Source organism: Hirundo rustica, unplaced genomic scaffold (genome assembly GCF_015227805.2).
Source record: "Hirundo rustica isolate bHirRus1 unplaced genomic scaffold, bHirRus1.pri.v3 scaffold_453_arrow_ctg1, whole genome shotgun sequence".
NCBI lineage: Eukaryota > Metazoa > Chordata > Aves > Passeriformes > Hirundinidae > Hirundo > Hirundo rustica.
Genome location: NW_026690498.1, coordinates 5,595 through 14,898, shown reverse-complemented (window position 1 = coordinate 14,898; position 9,304 = coordinate 5,595). Strand labels below are relative to the sequence as shown.

The window sequence follows — 9,304 nt, the reverse complement described above, 5'->3', positions numbered from 1 at the left end:
ACAGCAGAAAAGAGGCAGTCCAGGACATTTTTAGAGTGCATGGAGGACAACTTTTTGTCACAGCTGGTGGGTGAGCCTGCCAGGGGAAGGACTATGTTAGATCTGCTGTTTGCAAATAGAGGTGGGCTGGTGGGAGATGTGGTGGTTGGAGGTCGACTGGGGCAGAGTGATCATGAAATTATAGAGTTCTCAATATTTGGTGAAATCAGGAGGAACACCAGTAAGACTCTTACACTGACTTTCTGAAGGGCAGACTTTGGCCTGTTTAGGAGACTTATTCAGAGAGTTCCTTGGGAAGCAGCCCTTAAAAACAAAGGAGTTCAGGAAAGCTGGGTGTGCTTCAAAGCAGAGATTTTGAGGACACAGGAACAGAATGTCTCTGTGTACCAAAAGATGAGTCGATGAGGTAAACGTCCAGCCTGGATGGGCAAGGGGGTTTTGAAGGAACTTAGGAATAAAAAGAGGCTGCCTCATCTTTGGAAGGAGGGTCAGGTCTCTCAGGAAATATTTAAGGGAGCTGCTAGAGCATGTAGGAAAAAAATTAGAGAGGCCAAAGATCAGTTTGAACTTAAAATGGCGACATCTGTAAAAGATAATAAAAATTACTTCTACAAATATATTAATGGTAAAAGGAAAGGGTGTTTTTCTCTACTGGATGAGGGACGGAACTTAGTAACTGCAGATGAGGAGAAGGCAGAAGTGCTTAATGCATTCTTTACCTCAGTTTTCAGTGAAAAAACAACTTGCGTTCAAGAAAACTGTTCTCTTGGGTTGGTTGATGGTGTCAGGGAACAGAATGGTTCCCCCATTATCCAAGAGGAGGCAGTCAGAGAACTGCTGAGATGCTTGGATACCCACAAATCTGTGGGCCCAGATGGGATCCATCCCAGGGTGATGAGGGAGCTGGCAGGTGAGCTTGCGAAGCTGCTCTCCATCATTTACCATCAGTCCTGGCTCACTGGTGAGGTTCCAGATGACTGGAAACTGGCCAATGTGACACCATTCACAAAAAGGGTGGGAGGGAGGATCCTGGTAATTACAGACCAGTCAGCCTGACCCCAGTACATGGCCAGGCCCAGCCAGCACAGGTTTAGGAGAGGTAGGTCATGTTTGACCAACCTGACCTCCTTTTATGACCAGGTGACTCACCTGGTGGATGCAGGAAGGGCTGTGGATGTTGTCTATTTGGATTTCAGCAAGGCCTTTGACACTGTCTCCCACAGCACCCTCCTGGATAAGCTGGAAGCTCGTGGCTTGGACAGGAGCACTCTTCACTGGATTAGGAACTGGCTGCATGGCAGGGCCAGAGAATGGTGGTGAATGGTGCTGCATCCAGCTGGTGGCCAGGCACCAGTGGTGTCCCTCAGGGGGTCTGTGCTGGGGCCAGCTCTGTTCAATATTTTTATTGACAACGTGGATGAAGGCATGGAGTCCTTCATTAGTAAATTTGCAGATGACACTAAGCTGGGAGCTTGTGTCGACCTGTTGGAAGGACAAAGAGCTTTGCAGAAAGACCTGGAACAGTTGGACAGATGGGCAGAATCCAATAGGATGAGGTTTAATAAGTCCAAGTGCCAAGTCCTGCACTTTGGACACAATAACCCCCTGCAGTGTTATAGGCTGGGGATGGTGTAGCTGGACAGTGCCCAGCAGGAAAGGGACCTGGGGGTACTGGTCAGCAGCTGGCTGAACATGAGCCAGCAGTGTGCCCAGGTGGCCAAGAGGGACAAAGGCATCCTTGCCTGGATCAGGAATGGTGTGGCCAGCAGGAGCAGGGAGGTCATTCTTCCCCTGTACTCGACACTGGTCAGGCCACACCTTGAGTATTGTGTCCTTTAGGAAGGACGTTGAGATGCTTGAGCGTGTCCAGAGGAGGGCAACGAGGCTGGTGAAGGACTTGGAGCACAAACTGTATGAAGAACGACTGAGGGAACTGGGGTTGTTTAGCCTGGAGAAGAGGAGACTCAGAGGTGACCTTGTCACACTCTACAACTTCCTGAAGGGTGGCTGTAGTCAGCTGGGGGTTGGTCTCTTTCTTCAGGCAACAACTGACAGAACAAGAGGACACAGCTTCAAGCTGCGACAAGGGAGATCTAGGCTGGATATTAGGAAAAAGTTTTTCACTGAAAGAGTGATAAAGTACTGGAATGGCTTGCCTGGGGACGTGGTGGAGTCACCATCCCTAGAAGTGTTTAAAAAAAGACTGGATATGGCACTTAGTGTCATGGTCTAGTTGAGGTATTAGAGATGGGTTGGACTTGATAATCTTGAAGGTCTCTTCCAACCTAAAAAATTCTGTAATTCTGCAAAACTGTGCCAAACCATTATAGAAGCCATAGCTAAAAAATCAGCATTATTTCACATTATTGATTTTTAATTAAATTGAAAAAAATATGTATCACAGTATATTTTGAAATAGCTATTACTAATAATAGCTATAATACTAAATTTCACTTGCACAAAGAAACCTGAGCTCAAGATTTAAACCTTCATTCTCTCACTCCATGTGGGAGCATTCCAAAACCAATTCTTCCTTCTGTGGTGCTGTTTCCAATCTGCTGCTAACAAAATCTATCCTCACCTTCCCAAACCCACAAGTTCTTTTCCTTTTTCCATATGCAGTATTTGGATGCATTTTAACACATCCAGCAGTTCAGCCTCTTTTAACCAACTGCCCCAGCACTGACAGGGTGCTCTGACCTCAGCCCACTCCAGAGCCAGCGAGCTCTAGGGAAGGGCTTCCCATCCACGAATTTCAGATGGGACTGGTTCCTCACATTACATTTAAAAAGTGACATTTTGGTGTGATCTGGCCAGACTTCACCAATTTTGTTTTACCAGTGGGCAGGGTCAGCACCAAAGACACTGACACCACCTGAAGGAATCAGTGTCATTTACTACAGTTCAAAGCAGCAAAGGAGCACAAAAGGAGCAGCTCAGCAATGCACCCAACCATCACTACCAAAGATTGCCTGCAGGGATTGAGAAAGATCCATCACCAGTTCCCCTCAGACTTTCCCATCACCCACATCCACACATCAGCTGGGGGAAGCTGTCCCAGCCAAGGACTGGAGAGCCACTCCCGGACACTGGGAATTCCTGCAGGTGCCTCCAGCCACAGGTGAGGCTCCAACCTGGCTGTGAGAGGGCCCAGCTCTGATAGTGCTGAATAAACAAACTGACAGCACTTCTAGTGCAGGAACAGCTGGTTTCATCCTCCTCTTGGGTCCCTCCCAAAGCCTGGCCAGGGCCCAAGGAGGAACCAAGGGAGGTGACTTTGACCATCCAGCCCCAAACAAGGCCAGATGTCAGATTTCATGGCCTTGTCCGGCTTCTAAAAACAGAAAGGTCAATACATGTTTCACTAATGAGTGGATACATCTATCACAGTGCTAATGACCATGCTTATTTCACTAATGAGCAGATACAAAGATAACCTTTGTTTGGAAGGTTGATGCAGAGGTCACCTTTGGCTCAGGGCCTGCTGTTCAGGCCTCACTCAGGCCTCTTGTCCAGGCCTGGGATGAGCAGGGACATCTTTCACCAGATCAGGTTGTTCAGAGCCCTGTCCCAGCTGGACTTGAATGTTTCCAGGGATGGGGCATTGACCACCTGCAGCCCCCCACATCCCCCCTGGCCATGGAACCTGGCTGCAGAAATGGGTCCTTGGGGTGCTTTCCAAGGGAACTTGAAGGGATGAGGGATCCAAAGCCAGCAGTGGGGTGAGTGCAGTGTCCATGGCCACAGCCCCTTGCAATGGCCCAGGGCAGGTTGGGATGATGATCCACCCTCACTCCTGGCCCAGGGCAGGGCTGCAGTGCTCTTGGTGGCACCTTGGGCTTGGCCCACACTTGAGGAGTATTGGAACCCGGGAGGCTGAAAATTTCAGGCTTTCTGGGCTGAGGGGTGCTGGCCCTCAGATAAGCACCACATTGGACTTGAGGTCTTAGAACAGGCTTCCAAGATTTTGTGATAGCACGGGGGTTGTGGGTGTGGGGTGAAAGTGGTGGTGTGTGATCTCACAGGGTGAAAAACGTACATTTGGGATTTTAGTGTAGGGTGACATATGAGAGCCAAGATGGAGAACTTTGGGTGTGCATTAGTTGTCTTTTTTGCACCACCTTCTTCCTTCTTATTCCTGAATCTGGCTGGTTTTCTGTAATTAGGTGAAAGAAGTCCTCATTGTGGGTTTCGGGTGATCATAATTGGATCAGAAGTATAAATAGATGTCAACTGTTTATTAGATAATTGGGACTTAAATAGCACTGAATAGACACCATTTTAGGCTCACTTCCTTGACTTGTTAAAGAGAGCTCACATCTCGAGAGTTTGTAATAGATAAGGATAATAAATTTCAGAGTGAGACTTCAAAAATAATGTCTACCAAGTTTTATTTGCCCTGACCTTGGAGCAGGAAAGAGCCAGGAACTCCAGCAGAGGAGGGTGTCTGTTTTCAATGGGGAAACTCTAAAGTTTAGATTGCTAACGTAAAAGAAGAAAAACCACTGGGGAATGTGGAGCAATGTTGTCCACACTGGGTCACACCTCAAGTCACAGCTTCTCTGACCAGGGCAGAACTCCTTGGGAGAGACGCTGGATCAATATCAGTCACTGAATGCTGCAATCACCTCTGCTCTAAAGGGAAATATTCACTCATGAAAAAAGAAATACGTATTTCTTAGAAGCTCTTTGAAATATTTCTCCATAACTCTAGGAAAAAAGACTTCCTAATGAGCTGCACCAGACCAGAGGGAAATCAAGGCACAGCCATGGTTCGTCAGGACTTGCTTTCGCCTAATGAGCCCTGTGGTGCATTTGCTGTTGAGCCCTGGAACCTCAGGGCTTTAGAGGAGATTGCACAAACCTTTCCAGGAGTGGAAGTCAGAAGAAAAACCCCAAGTGTCTCGATGCCTCAATGGGTCCCACAGAGGTCCATCCCCAACACAGGCTCCTCATGGAGTCCGTGAAAGAGAGAATGGGAGGCTAGAAATGCACAAAAACCTCTCAGAGACTCAGTGAGGGAAGGAAAATCCAAAGCACCTTAAACACCTTGAGTATCTCAAAGTATTAATGAGCCCCACTGAGTGTAAATACAAAGCCCCTCAAGGGACGCATTAAAGCAGATACTTGAAGGCCATGATTGCACAAACCTCTCAGAATCAGTGTCAAAAAAATGTTCCTTAATAAACCTTGAGTGTCTCAAAGTATTAATGAGCTCTACTGAGTCTTTATACTGACTAAGAATCGCAAGGGACTCGTTAAAGTAGATAATTGGGGCCATGATTGCACAAACCTCTCATAGAGTCAGTTGTAAAAGGGAAACGCCAAGTACCTTAAAATAACTGAAGTACCTCGAAGTATTAATGAGCCCCACTGAGTGTTGTTACTGACAAAGCCTCTCAAGGGACTAATTAAAGCAGATAATTGGTGGCCATGATTGCACAAACCTCTCACAGACTCCAAGGCAAAAGCAAAACCCAAAGTCCTTTGAAAAACCTGCAGTCCCTGGGAGCATTCAGGAGCCCCCCAGGGCCATTGCTGACCAAGGCTCCCCAGGGACTCCTTCCAGCAGATCCTTGAGGCCACTGGGATGTGAGGGGGATGCTGAGGGCAGCACAAGGGGCTGACAGTGCCCAGCCTTGCTGGGGCTGTGCCAGGAGGCCCCAGGGCCTCAGGACAAGGTGTCTCCTCACAGCCCTTGGTGGCACAGAGGCTGCTGTGCCCCAGGACACCAAGACTTGGCTTCTCTTTGTCCCCACCTGTCATCACTGCCTCCAGTTCTCTGCTCTGCCTGGGGCCTGGGGACACTTTCTCTGTCCTGTCCCTCAGTGGGACCCATTAAAACTTCAAGAAACTTTGGAGTTGGATTCTGACTGGGAATTCTTGAGAGGTTTCTTCAGCTCCCTCTCAGGGACTGATGTTCAGGGCCCCAGAACAAAACCCGAGAGGGTCATTAAAGTCCTTGTGCTGTGTCTGTGCTGCTGAGCTGGGCCGGGCTCCTGGCACAGAGGTAGCTCCTGGCAAGGGCAGCGCTGCAGAGAGACAGCTCTGCCCAGGAGCAGCTCCTGAGCACAGCCCAGCAGGGCTGGGGCACTGCCTGCAGCCACCCCGGGCACAGCACACGGGCACAGAGAGCTTCAATCACTCAGGGCTGGGAAGGAGCTGAGAAGTGACTGAGGGAGAATCACTCCCAGCCCTTGACACAGGAACCTCTGGCTGCAGGACAAGGCAGCTGCAGCTCCTGCAGTGATCTCCTAAAGCTGCAACATCCCAATGCCTACAGACTCTGTGAGTACATTCTCTGATTATCTCTTGTGGAGAGCAGCCAGGGGTGCCCAGGGCTGTCCTGCAGAGCAGGGTCCTGCAGCCCAGGGCGCTGTGCTGGGGCAGGGACTCTGCTGCCTGCCAGGGACAGCTCTCAGCCAGCCCTGGGAGCTGCTCACAGCACTGGGGGACAAGATCTGGGTGGAAGGAGACAGCTGGTAAGGCGTGGAACTGCTTCTCCTTGTGTGGTGAGGATGCTGCATTGTTCAGGACTGCTCCCAGCATGACATTTAACTGCAGAATATTTCCAAGTAGATTATACAGGGAGCACAGCAAGGCAGGGGCTGCATAAAAGGGGAAATCCTGCTTTATTATTCTATTGTTCTGTGTTGCCAGGATGGGAAATTGCACATATATATTCATCTTTCAGTTCAGGTTGAGAAAAATAAAAACAATTTTCTCTCAGATCTTAATAAACCAGGCAGCGACAGAATGCAGCAGAGGGTCCCTTGCAGGCAGCAGTCAGTGTCACTTTTCCAGCCTCCTCAGGGGTGCTCTGAGGTTGCCATCAGAGCCTGCAGAGCCAGAGCTGCCCCTGGGCAGTGCCTGAGCTGGGAGGGCTCTGCAGGGCAGAGCTGAGCCCCCAGGGCTGGGCTGGGCTCTGGCAGCACTGGCAGGGCCCAGCCCTGGGCACAGGGAAGCAGCTGCAGGCAGGGACAGCTCCAGGCAGCAGAGCCCTGGGCAGGCAGTGGGGGGAAAGTGCCACCAAGCTGTGCTGGGATATTGAAGGTCCTCTCCAGACAAAACTATTCCATGATTACTTTTTTTACAGATCTCCATGTCCAGCAAGAGCAAATGTCCAACAGCAGCTCCATCAGCCACTTCCTCCTGCTGGCATTGGCAGACACGCGGCAGCTGCAGCTCCTGCACTTCTGCCTCTTCCTGGGCATCTCCCTGGCTGCCCTCCTGGGCAACGGCCTCATCATCAGCGCCGTAGCCTGCGGCCACCACCTGCACACGCCCATGTTCTTCTTCCTGCTCAACCTGGCCCTCACTGACCTGGGCTCCATCCTCACCACTGTCCCCAAAGCCATGCACAATTCCCTCTGGGACACCAGGACCATCTCCTACACAGGATGTGCTGCACAGCTCTTTTTCTTTTCCTTCTTTATGACAGAAGATCTTGTCCTCCTGACCATCATGTGCTATGACCGCTACGTGTCCATCTGCAAACCCCTGCACTACGGGACCCTCCTGGGCAGCAGAGCTTGTGCCCACATGGCAGCAGCTGCCTGGGCCAGTGCCTTTCTCTATTCACTGCTGCACACGGCCAATACATTTTCCCTGCCCCTGTGCCATGGCAATGCCCTGGGCCAGTTCTTCTGTGAAATCCCACAGATCCTCAAACTCTCCTGCTCAAAATCCTATCTCAGGGAACTTGGGCTCATTGCAATTAGTTCCTCTTTAGCAATTGGATGTTTTGTGTTCATTGTTTTCTCCTATGTGCAGATCTTCAGGGCTGTGCTGAGGATCCCCTCTGAGCAGGGACGGCACAAAGCCTTTTCCACCTGCCTCCCTCACCTGGCTGTGGTCTCCTTGTTCCTCAGCACTGCAGCATTTTCTCATTTGAAGCCCCCCTCCATCTCCTCCCCATCCCTGGATCTGGCCCTGTCAGTTCTGTACTCAGTGGTGCCTCCAGCCCTGAACCCCCTCATCTACAGCCTGAGGAACCAAGAGCTCAAGGCTGCAATGTGGAGACTGATGACTGGATGGTATCAGGGGCATTAAACTGCTGGCCAATTTCTGCAAATCACTTGTAATAAAAGTAATCTTTGATATTTCTTGGTGTTTTCATTCTTGTTGTTTTTCCTGTGCTTTCATTTTTTGATATTGTCCATAAGGAAATGTCATTCTTTGTGCCATTTCTCATTTTGTTTATATCCATCTTCACTGTGGCCACAGACTGTGTGAATGAGGGGCTGCACTCTTGGTGGCTTTAAAGGAACTCAAGGATCTCCCAGCCAAGTTTTCTGCAGAGATCCCCCTTTTGTTCCCTTCTCTGCAGCTGCAGCAGCAATGTCTGTGTGCAGAGCTGGGGGCAGATCAGTGCTGGCACAGCAGCTGTGCCCAGGAGCAGCAGCACTTGGTGTTGCCAGTGCTGCTCCCGTGCCCCTGCCCCGCTGCCCTCCTGGCCCTGGTGTTGCTGTAGGGCCTGAGTGCTCTCGGGGCCGGGCACAGTGCTGGGGGTGGCAGTGCCGGGGCTGCAGCAGGGACAGGCCATGGGCACTGCTGGGGCAGCGCTGACGCCTCAGGGCAGGGCCTGGGGGCTCCAGGCTCCTTGCCCAGGCTCTCTCCAGAACACACCCAGGCCAATGCTCAGCAGAGAAAAGCCCCGTGAGCAGCCCCAGGGTGGCCGTGGGCAGGCTGGGGGCAAACAGCATGGCTGGGGCTCTGCAAGGTCCCTGGGGGAGATGGGAAGGAGCAGCAAAGCAGGGGCTGATCCATCCCCACTGCGCTGGACACCCCAGGGCAGCGTCCCAGAGCGTCCTCATGCACCTGCCAACAACATCCCCCCTCTGCAGCCCTGGCCTCTCCCCCAGCTCACACAGGTGCCGCATCCTTGCAGGCACAGACACGGCAGCACTGGCTCAGGAGCCCCTGTTTGCACTGCCCAGAGCAGGCGTGAGCACCCCCATGGTGTTGGTGTGGGGAGATGAACCTGAGTGAGCACAAATGCCATCAGCCCCTGGGGCCAGGCAGGGCTGGGGGACAGCAGGGAAACCACTCAGGTTTGTGGTGGCCTCTGAAGTCAGCCAGAAAATTTGTTCCCATGAGCTGTGAGTTTCCTGTGCTACTGCAGATGTTGTTGCTCAGAGCCAGGGTTGCCTGGCAGCCACCCTCAAACTGCCCTGACCAATTCCTTTGCTTCACCTTGGCTTTCTTTCCTCTTCCTGGTACAAATTTCTTCCCATTGCCCACCCCTGTTCCCTCCCCTGCAAACAGCCCATCCCTGGTTGCCCTTTCCTCTCTGGCCCCACTC

General features: G+C 51.3%; 1 protein-coding gene across 1 annotated transcript; it reads left to right on the top strand.

Annotated features, from left to right (window-relative positions):
- Positions 1-5,981: 5,981 nt before the first annotated feature.
- Positions 5,982-8,052, top strand: LOC120748038 (olfactory receptor 14J1-like). The gene is made up of 2 exons (XM_040054114.2): positions 5,982-6,288; positions 7,097-8,052. The coding sequence occupies exon 2, from the start codon at positions 7,120-7,122 to the stop codon at positions 8,050-8,052; it is 933 nt and encodes a 310-aa protein (XP_039910048.1). The 5' UTR covers positions 5,982-6,288; positions 7,097-7,119.
- Positions 8,053-9,304: the final 1,252 nt, after the last annotated feature.

Bases quoted from the DNA above. Each gene is read 5' to 3' on its own strand.
- LOC120748038 (XM_040054114.2), top strand. From the start codon at position 7,120: ATGTCCAACAGCAGCTCCATCAGCCACTTCCTCCTGCTGGCATTGGCA.